The sequence below is a fragment of the Dendropsophus ebraccatus genome, chromosome 7 (assembly GCF_027789765.1).
Source record: "Dendropsophus ebraccatus isolate aDenEbr1 chromosome 7, aDenEbr1.pat, whole genome shotgun sequence".
NCBI classification, from domain to species: domain Eukaryota; kingdom Metazoa; phylum Chordata; class Amphibia; order Anura; family Hylidae; genus Dendropsophus; species Dendropsophus ebraccatus.
Genome location: NC_091460.1, coordinates 100,907,936 through 100,925,230, shown reverse-complemented (window position 1 = coordinate 100,925,230; position 17,295 = coordinate 100,907,936). Strand labels below are relative to the sequence as shown.

The following is a 17,295-nucleotide window of genomic DNA, read 5'->3' as shown; positions in this document are numbered from 1 at the left end:
GAGACTATGGGAGTGATTTATCAACCTGAAAAGTTATATCTTTTAGCGTAAAATGGGCTTTTACACCTGTTGTACAAGATGGGGATGGGGCGGAATGGGGGGCGCGGACTCTGGGTCAACTGAATTTATCATTTTTCTCCCGGAAAGATAAGGAGACCTACGCCAGGTCTGAGTTAGCATAGGTTTCATTCCGTGGATCGGTGAGTGTAAAAAAAGACCCTTAGATAATGGGATTTAGGCCCATTTCCCACTTGTATACTTTGGACTGCATCATCGTTGTATGTTTGATGATTACATGGAATCTAGCTTTGTGATAATGAATTTTGCTGTCTCTTTAAAATCTTCAATATTGGAAAATCTCTTGCCGTTTTGTTTTCAACTTGCTTAGATACTGTCTATCAATACTCACATCGTATGTCCGGAAGACAACGCCAGAACTGGAGACTGCTCTGCAGAAAGTCCATGAGCTCAGAGGTGAGATTTGCCTCCTGTTATTTTTTTTCAGCTTTGCTGTTAAAAACTGGTTTAGTAGCATTAATAAACTAGATAAGAAGTTAGGGTATGTGCTTACAGAATTCATGCAGATTCAGAGAGAAATTGAAGAAGATAGTTGTCTGCTTGAAATTCCTCGCTTATTCAGCTCTGGCAGAATGCAAGCGGAATTCAAGCCCCATTGACTTTTATAGGATTCCTCTAGCGGAAAGAATTTATATGTTAGTTCTTCTGGCAGAAGGCGAATCCATCCAAAAATTCGGCCGTGAGCACGAATGAGCAGAAAGCCAATTAAAACCTATTAAAAGGATCAATGTTACTATTTTATGGGCAGAATTTCAAGCGGATTCCCTGTGCATTTTGACACGGAATCCGCTAGAAATTCTGTTTCTTTTCCGTAGTGTGCACGTACCCTTATAGTAAGTATTGTACTGTCCTCTCTGCACTGTCACTTATAGGGGTTGCATAGGATTATAAAAAGCTGTTTGGTTTGCTTTTCTTCATTGTTTCCCCAGAGCTGCTTACATTAATCTCATGTTAACCCAGTATATTACATAGAAGCTCATACAACTAAACAGCAGGGGTGTGGAATATAGGACTAATGCTTTGGTTTACCGTATTTATTTGGCTTGAGTTATAGTACATGCTATTCATTTTACAGAGAGTCCACCCTCTCCAGATGCCGTGAGTGCAGAGGAAGCCTTGAAGTACCTGCTGTTCCTTGTAGACGTCAATGAGCTCTATGATCATTCTCTTGGGACATATGACTTTGATTTGGTCATCATGGTTGCAGAAAAGTCACAGAAGGTCAGGGACATTGATATTAGTACATTGATGGGTAAATGTAAAGGGCATACCTCACCTTAATACTACTCTAATGCTGTAGATTCATATAGTGTATATATTTACTATATGTGTAGACAAAATCTTAGTCAGTATTTTAGCCCACAGATTTTTCCGTAAAAGACCTGCTTGGTTTTCATTTTGATGTCTTGCATTTACTCGTTCCATCTCAATGCTAAAAGAAGAAGTCTCGCCATGTGAAAAATGACATCACAACCCAGTTGATGGACAGCCTGCTCAGCCAGTCAGTGGGTGGGGTGGGACAGTGATGCAGTCACTGACTTGGCTGAGCATGGAATCCATCTGCCCGAATGGCCGGAGTTCTTTAATATCAAAGGAGACTGACATTCCTTTTTTTTTTAACTTATAGGACCCAAAAGAATATCTTCCATTTCTCAATACATTAAAGAAAATGGAAACTAATTATCAAAGATATACTATCGACAAGCACTTGAAAAGATATAAAAAAGCTCTGGAACATCTCAGCAAATGTGGTAATAGTTTTTGTCTGTCTAGTAGATTAAAAAATAATGCCTATACGTTACCATGGGTTTAGTTTAACCCCTTAGCGACCCATGACGTATCTGATACGTCATGGCGCCGCGGGGGGTGTTCAGAGCGGGGTCCCGCCGGGACCCCGCTCTGAACGGCGCTGATCCCGGCTGACACGTGCAGCCGGGCAGTGCCTCTGTTAGCCGGCGCGGATCCCGTTGCCGCGCCGGCTAACTAAGCACTTCAATGCAGCTGTCAAACCTGACAGCTGCATTGAAGTGCTTTATGCACGCTATCCCTGGTGTCTAGTGGGTCGGATCTCCCCCCCGCGATGAGATCGCGGGGGGGAGATCCGTTCTTCTGGCCGTGCCGGGCCTCAGCGTCGGAATGGCAATCTATGACTGATCTCATGGATCTTTGCTGTGTATATACACAGCATTGATCTCTATGAGAGATCAGTGCTATGTATATACAAGCCCCCCAGGGGGGCTTCTAGTCCATGTAAAAAAAAAAGTAAAAAAGTGTTTTTATTAATAAAAAATCCCCTCCCCTAATAAAAGTCCAAATCACCCCCCTTTTCCCATTTTATAAATATAAATTAATAAATAAATAAACATATTTAGTATCACCGCGCGCGTAATCGTCCGAACTATTAATTAATCACATTCCTGATCTCGCACGGTAAACGGCGTAAGCGCAAAAAAAATCCCAAAGTGCAAAATTGCGCATTTTTGGTCGCATCAAATCCAGAAAAAATGTAATAAAAAGCGATCAAAAAGTCGTATATGCGCAATCAAGTTACCGGTAGAAAGAACGCATCATGGCGTAAAAACTGACACCTCACACAGCCCCATAGACCAAAGGATAAAAGCGCTATAAGCCTGGGAATGGAGCGATTTTAAGTGACATATATTTGTTAACAATGGTTTGAATTTTTTACAGGCCATCCGATACAATATAAGTTATACATGTTATATATCATAGTAATCGTAACGACTTGAGGTACATGCATAACAAGTCAGTTTTACCATAGGGCGAACGGCGTAAATGCAAAACTCCCCGAAATCAAAACAAATTCGTTTTTTTTTTCAGTTTGACAGCGCAAATGATTTTTTTCCGGTTTCACAACATATTTTATGGAAAAATTATGCCTGTCATTGCAAAGTACAATTGGTTTCGCAAAAAGTAAGCACTCATATAAGTCTCTAGGTGAAAAAATGCAAGCGCTATGGACTTTTAAACATAAAATGGAAAAAGCAAAAGCGCAAAAACGAAAATTGGCTTGGACCTTAAGGGGTTAAAGGGGTTGTTATACAGATTGATAATTTACTTCTATTTAAAAATCTCCAGTATTCCAGTACTTATCAGCTGCTGTGTGTCCTGCAGGAAGTGGTGTATTCTGACACAGTGCTCTCTGCTGCCACCTCTGTCCATGTCAGGAACTGTCTAGAGTAGGAAAGGTTTTTTGTGGGGATTTTCTCCTGCTCTGGACAGTTCCTGACATGGACAGAGGTGGCAGCAGAGGGCACTGTGTCAGACTGGACAGAATACACCACTTCCTGCAGGACATACAGCAGGTGATAAGTACTGTAAGACTGCAGTAAAAAAAAAATCGCTGGAGTTCCCTTTTAATAGATGAGGTATGTAGGAATGTTTTTTTGTTATGTTATAAATGTATGTGTATCATCTTCTTTCCACAGGACCAGAGCATTTTATAGAGTTTTTAAACTTGGTTAAAGATCAAAGTCTCTATACCGAAGCCCTAAAACTTCATCCTGTTGGATCCAGTGAATATAAGGTAAGCATAGAGGTAAAGAAGACAAAGTAGCCAGCCATCAGCCACTGGTACAAGGGACAGGGGGACCTCTCCCCCTTGTGCTGTTTGACCTCATAGTGGAGACCTGTCTCTGTGTTGTGCTACCGTAGCCTTAAAAATTTTTGAGCCACACCAAAAGTTTCACTGGGAAAAAAATGACAGAGTCTGTCCACACTGTCTGTGACATCCTTTGACTTCCCTAATAGGTGACTGATCTGCTCCAGATACATACCTAGTGGACAACTCAGCGGTAACGTTTTGTTTGTTCTCTTTAAGGCTATTAATGATGCTTACGGAGACCATATGCTTTCAAAACATCACTATGAACAAGCCGGCCTGATCTATTCCCGCTGTGGCAGTCTTGGGAAGGCTCTTGATGCTTTTCTTGCATGCAGTAGTTGGCAGCATATCTTATCCACAGCTTCCCAGCTGCAGTACTCAGCAGACAAAATGGCTGCTTTGGCTAGGACTGTATCAGGTGAGTGTCCAGGTGCACGTGTGCATTCATGAACTTCACAACATGTCACTTTTATGCAATGTTATGTAGCCTGACTCAGTGCTGTGTGTATATATCTGTATTTGTTTCCTTTCCAGGCAAACTAGTGGAGCAAAGGAAGTACGGATCCGCAGCTGTACTACTGGAACAGTATGCCGAGGTTTTAGATTGTTTCTTACAGTTCCCTTGTTAGATTCATAGATTTTACAGCGCCGTATAATAAAAAGCACTCTCTTTCCCTACTGGCATTTAGGTAGTACACACACAAGGGTGGACATAGAAACCCTGTGTATCAGTGTCAGGCAGGAAAGGAAGCTGGATGTTATAGGCATATGGCATCCAGCTTTCCACAACAAGTAACAGTCCTATAATCAAGCTTACCCAGAACAGGATGAAAGTCTTGCACGACCTTCCATAATGTCAGTCAGTTTTGCAAGGTCCTGCACCTTCCCCTGTACTGGATACAATTGAACATTGGACCTCAACTAGTTGTACTAGAGACTTGTCTGCAATAAAATGTTTGTGTGTATATATGTGTGTGTGTGTGTATGTATGTATGTATATATTTGTATGTATGTGTAATTTTTTTTTTTTTATATGCGTGTATGTATATGTAGACGAGCTGTGTGTGAATGCTGATGTTGCAAAGCTGTGTATGTGTGTTGATGGCAGCAGAGCTTTGTGTGTATGTGTAACACAACCAAGTGTATAATGTGCATGCTGCAGAACGGTGCATGAGGGTATATGGTACTGTTGTGAAGAGTGTTAAAACACTCTTAACACGCTTAAGGGCCCTATTCCACGGGACGATTATCGTTCGCATAATCTTTAACGATAAACAATCCAAACGACCGCTATTGCGAAAGACCTGAAATCGTTAACCCATTTACATGGAACAATAATCGTACCTTATGATCGTCCTTGCGGTCGTCTTGTCGTCACTATTGCGTTCGGCACTACTGCGAACGACAGAACGACATCTAATTCAATGCAAACGATTTGTGAACGAGCAACGAAAAAATAGGTCCAGGTCTTATTAAACGATCAACAATTTCTTGTTCGGTCGTTAATTGTTAACTGCTATTCAACCAAACGATTTTGCTTAGATTCGAACGACTTAAAGATAATCTGAACAATAATCATCCTGTGGAATAGGGCCCTAACAATGGTAAATTTATTTTAGGACTACGAGGAAGCCATCATTGTACTGCTGGAAGGAGCCCTTTGGGAAGATTCTTTACGTTTGGTAAGACATTTTAATAGATTTTAGTAAACTGCAGTGTCTGTAAAAAATGTAGAAGGTGCGTACCCCTCAGACAGAATGGTGTATGTGTGTGTGTATATCTATCTATATATATATATATATATATATATATATATATATATATATATATATCTTAAGATGACCCAGCATGGTCATCGGCCAAACAGCTGCTTTTAGAATCTCCCCCTTTCTCCATTCTATAAATAAAAATAAACAAGCATACATATTTGGTATCGCTGCATGTGTAATCGCCCAAACAATTAATTTATTTCATTCCTGATCTCAAGTGTTAAATGGCGTAAGCGCAAAATAATTCCAAAGTGCAAAATTGTGCATTTTTGGCCGCATCAAATCCAGAAAAATTTTAATAAAACGCGAACAAAAAGTCGAATATACGCAAACAAGGTACCAATAGAAAGTACAGATCATGGTGCAAAAAATGTTACCTCACACAGCCCCATAGACCAAAGGATAAAAGCGCTATAAGCATGGTAATAGAGCAATTTTAAGGAACATTTATTTTCTAAAAAAAGGTTTTAATTTTTCAAAAGCCATCAAATAAAATAAATGTTACACAAGTTACATATCGTTGTAATCGTACTAACTTGAGGAACATGTATAACTAGTCAGTTTTACCCTAGGACAAACAGCGTAAACACGAAACCTCACCAAATAAAAAAAAATTGCTTTCACCATACATTTAATTTTTTTCTGGTTTCACATCATACTTTATGCAAAAGTTCAGCCTGTCATTGCAAAGTACAATTAGTGGAGAAAAAAAATAAGGGCTCATTTGGGGTTCCAGGTGGAAAAATGCAAGAGCTATGACCTTTTTAAGCACAAGGAAGAAAAATGAAAGCGCAAAAATGGAAATTGCCCTGGTCCTTAAAGGGGTATTCCAGGGAAAATCTATAAATTAGCAATGGAAAGGGTTAACCAAGGTTAACCCTTTCCTAATATACTTACCTGTCCGTTTTTGGCCCCCCAAGGAGATCTCCGGTCCGGTCACGTGATGGTCCGGGCTGCGACTCGCGGATCCTCTTCTTCCGGTTCGGTGACGTCACCATAGCGGGCCGGCGTCGGCTCTCCTATTAGCAGCAGAGCACTAAACCCTGACTGGCTTGGTAGCGTGTAGCCAATCAGGGTTCAGTGCTCTGTGTCCCTGCTGTACCAAGTTAGCCGGGTGCTGATGTCCCCGGCCCCCCTCCTTCATGTATTATCACCCCGATCTCTCCCCCGGCCCCCCTCCTTCCTGTATATACAGTCCTATTCAAAGATCGCTCAGCCCCCGGTGTAACTGCTGCCTGCGCTGGCCCCGATCTCCGCACCTGTACTCAGCTGACAGGCGCTGTGTAAGTGAGTGCAGGAGAGATTTCTTCCTTGCTTCGTACACAGCGCCTGTCAGCTGAGTACAGGTGCGGAGATTGGGGCCAGCGCAGGCAGCAGTTACACCGGGGGCTGAGCGATCTTTGAATAGGACTGTATACACAGGAAGGAGGGGGGCCGGGGGAGAGATCGGGGTGATAATACATGAAGGAGGGGGGCCGGGGACATCAGCACCCGGCTAACTTGGTACAGCAGGGACACAGAGCACTGAACCCTGATTGGCTACACGCTACCAAGCCAGTCAGGGTTTAGTGCTCTGCTGCTAATAGGAGAGCCGACGCCGGCCCGCTATGGTGACGTCACCGAACCGGAAGAAGAGGATCCGCGAGTCGCAGCCCGGACCATCACGTGACCGGACCGGAGATCTCCTTGGGGGGCCAAAAACGGACAGGTAAGTATATTAGGAAAGGGTTAACCTTGGTTAACCCTTTCCATTGCTAATTTATAGATTTTCCCTGGAATACCCCTTTAAGGGGTTAATCTCTCTCTGTATCAACATTATAGGGAAATGGGCTGAATTGCATGGGCATGCATAGTTTGTAAGACTGAAAAAAAAACACGTTACATTTTATTCAGTATAAACTATATTTTTTCCCACAGATTCACAAACACAAACGCCTTGATATAATAGAGACCAACGTGAAGCCTGCTATAATAGAAGGTAAGCACTGTAAGGGGGCGTTCATGCTGTGTCAGTACAGTCGCGTGAAGATTTAAACAGTTTTGGAGCTCCTGGCATCATAATGATACAATGATACAAGCTTTTTTCTCCATAAGCACATACTCTGTGCATGGACCCTAATCATGGAATGTGGGAATGCCCCCTAAGTGGTGCTAATATGTGATATCTATTTAAAAATAATAATTTAAACTAATATCTGTGTAACATGTTGACCGTGTATATGTTTAATATTATTGTTCTTTATATATATATATATATATATATATATATATATATATATATATATATATATATATATAATTTATAATCAAGCACCATGACATATGATATAAAAGAAGGTATGAAAACTGCTAAATTTACCCCTTAAGGCTATGTTCACACTACGTATATTTGAGGCTGTATGTTTGAGGCTGTATAGCAACCAAAACAAGGAGTGGATTGAAAACACAGAAAGGCTCTGTTCACATAATGTTGTAATTGAGTGGATGGCCGTCATTTAATGGCAAATATGTGCTGTTATTTTAAAACAACGGCTGTTGTATTGAAATAATGGAAGTTATTTACCGTTAAATGGCGGCCATCCACTCAATTTTAACATTGTGTGAACAGAGCCTTTCTGTGTTTTTAATCCACTCTTGGTTTTGGTTGCTATGAGGACCTGACATGAGGACCAAATACAGCCTCAAATATACATAGTGTGAACCCAGCCTAAACCTGTGTATAACCTGTGTTATAATGCAAAAAGGGGGTGACAGTGTCACTTTAAAGCAAATGTAACACTAGATTGAGTCAATAAACATTCCATAGGACCTGATCCATGCTGCCGCGCACATTGTAATGGTGACATCCGCTACTTATAGTTTAGTGCACTGGAGGCGGGCTCAGCACCCTTCAGTGCACCAATATCTCCTCCCCACAGTAAGGCGCCAGGCCGGGGACAGACTTCACTCTGAATGTGGCATGTCACTAAGGGGAGGAGATATCAGTGCAGTTGGGGTGCTGCGCCCACCTCCAGTGCACCAGACTAGCACATTTTCAGATATACAAACCGGAGGACATCTAGGGAACTGAATGGCAGTATGAAGAACAGACGGCACCGTTACAATGTGTGCGGCAGCTCCAATCACGTTCTATGGAAATCTTTATTGATTTAATCTAGTGTTACATTTGCTTTAAATACTTAGTAAATTCCCTTATACTTTTTATATTTAATATGGTGTATAATAAGTATGGGGAGAATTTATTATTTGTGTTGTATGTACTGCCAGCTTTCTATTTAAGTCAAACGCGGCATGATAAATTTATGCAAACATACACAAAGGCGCACTGAAAACAAGTAAGACTGCTTCAAGCTTGTATTAATTTGCATTAAAATGTGTGCAAAAAGTCACACATAATAATGTAAATTTGCCTGTAAGACTAGCCATTAATACAAGATTTATGCTGACGCACTCATTTTTCACTTGGCAGACTAGAAACCTGAAATCGCTAATTTTTGAGCAAAAAAGCGATTACGCAAAATATTTAGACTTTTTGACATAAGAACCCACAACTCCACTGAAGATAGATTCATATATTCTTTGTAGCTTATAGTAATTATGTCTTCTGTCTAAATTTTCCCATAGCTAAAAAAAATCACATGCTATTCTTGGATGTCCAGAAAACAACATTCATTCGTCACAAGCAGCGTCTTTCTGTTGTACGAGACCTGAAAGAAAAGGAACGACAAGGCTTACTAGGTACTACTATCGATGTGGTCTGTAATAAGTGTATGGCACTAGGGATTACCATGACTGTATGTGGTCTACGTAGTCAGATGGACGCTACATCAGGAATAATTTTTTATAGATATGCTATAAAGGCACATGGTAAAATTTTTTAAAACTTTCCGTCTTCACTTCAAAAAGAATAGAAGAGAGGGACTTACTGTCTGAGATTATTAGGATGCTACACAAACATTGAACAAAAGCTCTATCTTATATCCCACTTATATTGTGCAGAGTAAAGGACATAACACATGCTGTGGAACTATCCCAAAATCAACTCTATGGGGTAGTACCTTTTTTTACATTATTAAAAATGTTGCACACGTTATACAACCTTATTTTTCGATTTATAAGATGCACTCCTGCTTTGGACAACAGGGGAAAAAATCAGGGTGGTTAAAACTCTCTGGTGGTCTAAAGCAGTGAAGGGGTCAAAGTTTATTGAAATAACAGGTCCACTTTAACACTCTCAAGGAGAGTGCATTATACCCACACACCCAGCTCTGGTATATAAACTTAGTGCTACTATATTACTACATCAATATACAGACATGCACACTTCTGGTACATCAACCTACACAAACAGCTCTACCACATACATACAGACATTATATATTCTACACACACAACTCTGTGTGTACTGCTACATAAATATAGCCACAAGCGCACACGCACAGTGCTACTCCATCAACATAAAGACTATGGTACAGACAGACAGCACACACTCACACATTTTAATGCAGATTGTCTATACTTACAGTGAGCAGTCCCCACAGTCATGTGATACTTACAGTGAGCAGTCCCCACAGTCATGTGACTAGTCACATGACTGTGACATCATCCAAGGTCGTGCAAGCCCTTCAGCCCCATTCCGGATACATGCAGGAATATGGATGTGATGCACATCTCCTCCATATTCCTTTCCTGTCCGGCACTAATCTCACTGATCAGTGTCCAGCAGGGAGAAGTTAGAGGACTGTGCAGCTATCGGCGGCTGCACAGTTCACTCTCGCTTTGCCCGAACATTAGTGAATCAGTCAGGATGGTCTGACACTGTTAGGCTGCCCTGTGTCCGGATTATAACATACGGACACCTTTTAGCTAGATTATTTTCATGATAAAAAGTACATCTTATAAAACTAAAAATATGGTAGATACTTTGTTATTCTGTACTATACTTTATATCTATGTATTTTTGGTTAGATGAGGAAATTCCAGGAGGTCCAGAATCTGACCTGTTCTCAGACACAAGCAGCATCATGACAGCAAGTGACATGAGTGGAAAATACTCTCACAGTAATTCTAGGATTTCCTCGTAAGTTGTCAGAATAATAGGAATAAGAAGAATCTGCGCATGTTAGGTGTCTCAGCCATTGACATTTCCTCATCCATGCAGGAGGTCATCTAAGAACCGCCGAAAAGCCGAACGTAAAAAGCACAGTCTGAAGGAAGGTAGTCCCCTGGAAGATGTGGCTCTCCTGGAAGCATTGGGGGAAATCGTCCGGACTGTTGATAATATGAGAAGTGAGTTGTGAGCCTTTATAATAACGAGATGTTTTGCATGGTGCATGCTTTTAATACCATACCTTCTCTATTTCCTTGCTCTGTGCACACATCCGTAGCCATGGACCCCTTCATTCCGTATAGGTGATTTGTGCCGCAACAACAGGCTGCAGAATGGCTTAAAGCACTGATCAAGGCCGATTACATGTATGGATGTGTGTATGAGGCCATAGAAATGAATGGGTCAGCACACGAGTCTGCAAATGCAGACAGAATTTAAGGATATTTGAACGGGGCCTTAATATGCGGCCTCTGCTGATCAGAACAGGGGCAGAGGCTCTGCAAAGCATGCAGCAAGTACAATTACTTGTCTGGCTTAGATTAGTAATGATATTGTGGAAATAATTTAGATTGCAGACTGTGCGTTATCCTAACTTTTTTTTATCATTAAACTTTATTATTGTCTTACAATTTGCTCTTAAAAGGAACCAATCAGCCCAATTGGGCTGATATGGTTCCTAGGAGCGCTGTATAAAGCTCATGCAGCAGCCGCGGCACGTATCGGCCACGGCTGCAGCAGGAGCTATACCGGAGAAAAAAAGAGTTTTATTCTCTGGGCGCGTGAGTGACATGGGTAGGGAAGTAGTCATCTGGGCGGCTCCCCGCTCGTATCTAGTCACCGCACACTGCCTGGCAGCGTGCTCAGCAGGATGATTGACAGGCAGAGAGGCCAGTAACGGACTTCTCCGCCTGTCAATCATCCCCTCAGAGTGCGCTGACAGGCAGAGCGCGGTGACTAGATACGGGCGGGGAGCCGCCCAGATGACTACCTCCCCACCCATGTCTGTCACGCGCAAGGAGAATAAAACTCTTTTTTTCTCTGGTAAAAAGCTCCTGCTGCGGCCGGTACGTGCCGCGGCTGCTGCAGGGGCTTTATACAGCACTCCTGGGAACCATATCATGGTTTTGATATGATTTATGATGTTATGTTATGATTATGGGATATGATATGGAATATATTGTGGAATATGTTATGGGATATGATATGGATTATGTTATGGGATATATTGTCAAATATGTTATGAAACATATCCCAGAACTCTACTTCTTTCTATTTATGTAGGTGAAGTGAATAGCCTTTTGAAAGTGCTTGTCCTCTTTCTTTATGATATGGATGCTAGAGAACTGCAAACGATTTATCATGAATTGCTTCAGCTGATTGAGACTTCAATTCCGGATATCTGGACTCCATGTGCTCAGCTAAATGTTGCACCTCCTGTAAGTCTAGACTTTGCATAACTTTGTTCCCTTTGACAAATCACTAGGGGCAAGCAAGGGCAGGACAAATACAATAGGAAACATGCTCACCTCACCAATCGCTCCTATTCCAGATTGTTGGCTGAAGAGCCGCAATGATGTCCCCATACACTCAGCACAGGACACTGCAGCCATATGTTAACGTCTTCTCCCCCCTCTCAAATTTTCAATATGCTTTTGGATGGGGTGTTTGAAAACAAAAAACAGTCATCTACCTCTTCAGCACTAATTCCCGCAGCCGCAGTCCAATGCTCCGGTCCCCGGCCGCTTCCTTCTGGTGAGAAAAGACCTGAGACATGATGTGGCAGCTATTCAGCGTCTGGAGCGGTGTCCCACCTCTGCTGCTGAATGTTTCTTCCACTGCGCCCATTTCATCCAAGGAGGTAACTGTACGTCCACGTGCGGTCACATCCTCGGTCCTGAAGGGGTTATTCAGGTTTACAGAAACAGCAGTCAACAGAGCCGAGTTGTGACTAAACTAAACTGTTTTTCGAAAAAAGCCACTATGGGGGAGAGATATCAAACATGGTGTAAAGTGAAACTGGCGCAGTTGCCCCTAGCAACCAGATTCCACCTTTCATTCCTCACAGACTCTTTGGAACTTTACACCATGTTTGATAAATCTACCCCATGTCTTTTTTTCCATTCTGGATAAGTCCTGTAAAAAGTGTAAGAAGAATCTGCAGCATGTAAACACGGACCACATGTTCACGTGTAAGCAGTGTTGTGTGCAGGGCCGTCTTACCCATTGGGCATGGTAGGCGGCTGCCCTGGGGCCCTGCCATACCAGTATTTTTCGCTTTATAAGACGCACTTTTTTTTCCTCCCAAAGTGGGAGGAAAAACTAAGTGCGTCCTATAAAACAAAGCCGGCTCCCAAGCAGTGCCGAGCACTGCAAGGAAGCCCTTCCCGCCGCCCCCTCTATTGCCGCTCACTATGCATATGCATAGTGAGCGGCCCTGAGTGACCCCCTCCGTCCGCCCAGCCCGCCCCTCCTATCGCCGCTCAGCTGAACCGATCAGAAGCCCAGGAAAGTGCAATGAGCAGCACTTTCCTGGGCTTCTGATCGGCTTAGCTAAGCGGCGATAGAAGGGGCGGGCGGTCCAGGAACTCACCCGTCCGCTGGCCCCAGCAGTTGATGTCTCCCAGCAGCGCACTCCCGTCATCCTCCGGGCACAGGCAGTGGGGTACAGAGACGCTGCCTGTGTCCCGGATGTGTCGTGCAGCCTCTATCATTCATTTCGCACCTCTACCCAGGGGCCCATAATGCTGTTAAGACGGCCCTGGTTGTGTGGATATTTTTGTCCAGGTCTAATAAGGAATGACACTTTCTTTTCAGGTTCTGGGTCCTCATTCAACTGCTAATAGCATAATGACTTCTTATCAACAACAGAAAACAATAAAACCCGCAGAACAAGGTAAGACCGCAAGGCCGGAAGTGTGTGCTTCTCCTCACTCTAAATACCCATTCTCCAACAAAGTAAAATGTTGACGAGACTGTGAAGTTTTTATAAAATGACTACAGAAATTAGCACCACCATTATTGATCACACATGAATGCTCTGGTTAGGCTACATTCATAAAGCAATATTTTAACCAGAATTGGAAAGCTTATCAGGAGTGGGTCCAAAATGTGGAAGTAGTGCAGATCTCTCCATACATTCCCCACTACAGTTCTTGGATTACAAATACTATTTTTTTTGTTGGCTGGTATGATTATCAGTTTAAAAAAAAAGTTCCCTATAGAATGGGGTAACAAAATTACCTCTGAAATTCACAACCACTTGAGCCAAAGTGACCTCTGCTGGAAATGCTGCGATGATGATGAGTACATTTTGCACATGGTGCTGCGGCCAGTCACGGGCTTCAGCAGTCACGTTCTGTACTTGCAATGTACAATGTGACATTATTGCAGCAATTTCAATGGGGACAGCAAAGCACCAAATTTAGGGTTGGATGAAGTTTTATGAAATTTTAACTCCAGCCCTGCTTGAAGGATGTCTTTTTTTTTTTTTTAATTATTGATAGAAAACCTAAATTGTAACTGTCATTTAAAATAACTGTCATTTTTTGTAGAAATCAATAGTACAATTTTAAGAAACCTTAATAGGTTTTATTAGAAAAAACAAACTTTTTGTACTCAAAAGGCTGTTTTCCAGCCTTCCCCCTCACTTCTTATCTGTTCATTATCAGGCAAAGTTGTCAACGTTACAGAGGAGGAAAGTGAAGATGGGTTTGCTGAGTGTATTCTAACCTTTTGGGGGTGGAGATCACTGAGCAGGAAGAGGAGAAAAACAGCTGTGCAGTTTAGAGACATAATGGCCACAGAAAACTTGCTTCTTCTGAAGTCTGAAGGCTGCAAAACAGCATTTTGAGTACAGAAGGAAACTTGTTTGCTTAATAAAACCTATTACATCGTTTCTTAAAATTGCTTGTACTATTGACACTTATTGATGTCGGGAAAGGCTGCAAATTTTAAAGACAGTTACGCTTTAAACTTGATCAGTATTTCTAATGATTTAGGTCATTAGTTTTCATAAAAGGTTGGATTGCTTACATCAGCAAATAGCATTCTTCTACAGAGTTAACAAAATGGTATGGCTTAGGCTGGGTTCACACTGCATTTTTGCAGTCTGTTTAACGTATATGCAGCATCAACTCCAGTGCGGCCTGACTGAGCTGTCAGACCGCTCAGCCAATCACTGGCCTGTGATTGGCTGGGCGGTCTGACAGCTCAGTCAGGCCGCTCCAGAGCTGCTGATGCTGCACCGCGGTACCCGGAGAAGTCCTGCCAGGTAATGTATGGTGCTTCTCAAATCGTCGGTCGCCCGCCGCGCACCGCTATTCCACCGTAGCGATGCGCGGTGGGGGACCGATGATTTTAGGTCTTGCCCTAAATAAACGATCAGCCGATGACCCGATCATTGGCTGATCGTTTTCACTATTCCACCGAGCGATAATCGGCCGAATCGGGTTAATTATAGCTCCTGTGGAATAGGCCCCTTACTCTGAAGCGCTGCAGCTGAGAACATAGAACTCTTGTGGGTGTCTCCCTGGTTCACTATACTGACAGGTCTTTTCATATACGGATAAAGAGTGACACCTGTCAGTAAGTTAAACTGCATGGGTAGCCATACCTGGAACTGCTCTCCTCCTATATTCGGTTTAATTTTTTATAACCGTTTTCTCTGAAACACAAAAGCGTCTCCGAATAAGCCATAGCTACTTGTAATAAGGGAGCCTGTCAGGATTTTCTGCTGCTATTCTTCTAGCAGCATAAACTTTCTGACAGGTTGCCTTTAGGTATTCATAACATGAAGCTGGGTTTGACCCCGTGTTCCATTGAAATAGACAAGTTTACCAATGTTTCTATTGAGAAGGGGAATGTGGACCTCAGACTTATGCTGCATGCTGCATATTTACATTTTGTGGATGTGGATTAGCTGCATTCAATGGGGCTAATCTCATGCTCTGAACTTCCAGTTTGGTTTCCATGACTTGTTACTTATTCTGGCTTGTGTGAAAGACACAATGAATATAGGGGGACTCCAGTGATGCCATAAGATAAAAAAAATAAAATGCACAAAAGCTGATCGATGCACTCACTGTTCCCCCACCGATTGTTTGACACCTTTCCCACTTGTCTACACTGCTCCTAGTCTTAGATTCAAACTTTTACAAATGATCATTTTTACATTATGGCACCTGGCTGGGAAACTCCATTTCCCAGCATACATTGCACCTCAGAGCCAGCTGCTAGGTACCCGCCCCTGTCCTGTAGTATCTGCCCACCACTGGCTCTTTCTGCTTTGTACAGTAAACACAGTATCCATTCATCTACATGGATAGATTAGAGAAAGATCAAACAACAGTGTCTTCTTTCCCCAATACTACTCAGGAGAGGCTGTTGATTCCCCAGTTTTGGCCAGGTGCTTACTGTGTGATGTCAGTGACCGGTGAGGTTACAGATAAGGTGTTGCCTGGATACAGAAGTAACCTCTCTCTCAGAAGGGAGTGGGAGGACAAAGGAGTGGAGACAGAGTAGACCAGCAAGTGAGGATTTTCAGCAGCTCCAGGGTGTGAGTCAGGATGTGCTGCAGAGAAACAGCCCACTTCATGTAATAGAAACCTATTACACACAAGCTTAGTTTATGGGTGGGGATTGAACTCGGTAAAATGTTTCTTAACCGAGTTCCCCTATAGGCCATGTTCACACATAGTATTTCTGTCTTTTTTTAACCAAAACCAGGAGTGAGTTAAAAACCTGTGCAAACCTTTTCATTATAATTTTACCTGTCAGTTTCACACTTGATTTTGGTTGAAAAAAAGACTGGCCAGAAGACTGACTGAAATACTATGTGTGAATTTGGCCCTAAACTACATGCTGCAGTTCAGTGTACACCACAGGATTGCATGCATTTTTTTTATGCATACCATGTACTAAAATGAGCTTCAAAAGCCTTTGCGTCCTTTGCTCTTTTTCAGAATCCGAACTCTTCATCGCTCCAAAACTTAGTAAAACCGTTCCTTGGAAGCTTGCCCTACTTGACTGAGACAATCTCTCTCTGCATCAACGATCTGCACCATTTCAGCTAGACATCAAAGCACTATGCTTCCAATCTTTGGGTAGCCAATAAGACTGTCAGTGCACATGTTATTTATATATGCTGTGTTTATATGTATAATAAATTAACCCCTTAAGGACATTGGGTTTTGGTCTTGTGGACTTTTATTTTTTACAAAATAAATATGCTTAAAACTGTATTGTGACCCCTATAACTTAATTTTTCCATCAATGGGGCTGTTTGAGGACTTATTGTTTGCACCGTGATATGCAGTTTTTAATGTTTTGCTATGTTTTGAAAATCTTTTTTTTTTACATTTTATAAGCCCCTTAGGACATCATTAGATTGCATATACTGATAAATGCTATACAATTGCATAGCATCGATCAGTATTAACAGCAATCTGCATGTACAGTCCGCCTGCGACAGACTGTATGAGATTTTCGCCGATCCGACAGGATGGAGGTAAGTATTCCTCTTCCGCCGTCAGGGAAAGTGATCGGGACCCCTGCAGTCACTCTGCGGGGGGTCCCAAACAGTCAGTCAGTGACAGGCACTTCTTTCACTGACTCCCTTAAATGCAGCAATCGCTATATATCGCAGCATTTATGACACATAGTTGTGTGATCTCTGGCTCCTGAGACACTAGTGTGTGTGGGGCTAATGCCATTGA

The 17,295-nt window shown here is 42.3% G+C and overlaps 1 protein-coding gene across 5 annotated transcripts in view; it reads left to right on the top strand.

The window, feature by feature from the left end:
- Nucleotides 1-16,763, top strand: part of ELP1 (elongator acetyltransferase complex subunit 1) — a 40,949-nt gene extending 24,186 nt beyond the window's left edge. For all 5 annotated transcript variants that reach the window (XM_069977996.1, XM_069977992.1, XM_069977993.1 and 2 more), the window contains exons 24-37: nucleotides 389-474; nucleotides 1,154-1,299; nucleotides 1,706-1,829; nucleotides 3,528-3,625; nucleotides 3,920-4,121; nucleotides 4,238-4,299; nucleotides 5,323-5,385; nucleotides 7,390-7,450; nucleotides 9,097-9,210; nucleotides 10,441-10,552; nucleotides 10,634-10,761; nucleotides 11,864-12,018; nucleotides 13,397-13,475; nucleotides 16,543-16,763. In XM_069977996.1, coding sequence (XP_069834097.1) covers nucleotides 389-474; nucleotides 1,154-1,299; nucleotides 1,706-1,829; nucleotides 3,528-3,625; nucleotides 3,920-4,121; nucleotides 4,238-4,299; nucleotides 5,323-5,385; nucleotides 7,390-7,450; nucleotides 9,097-9,210; nucleotides 10,441-10,552; nucleotides 10,634-10,761; nucleotides 11,864-12,018; nucleotides 13,397-13,475; nucleotides 16,543-16,610 — 1,498 coding nt within the window. In that variant the 3' untranslated portion in view covers nucleotides 16,611-16,763. The remainder of the gene's footprint in view (nucleotides 1-388; nucleotides 475-1,153; nucleotides 1,300-1,705; nucleotides 1,830-3,527; nucleotides 3,626-3,919; nucleotides 4,122-4,237; nucleotides 4,300-5,322; nucleotides 5,386-7,389; nucleotides 7,451-9,096; nucleotides 9,211-10,440; nucleotides 10,553-10,633; nucleotides 10,762-11,863; nucleotides 12,019-13,396; nucleotides 13,476-16,542) is intronic.
- Nucleotides 16,764-17,295: the final 532 nt, after the last annotated feature.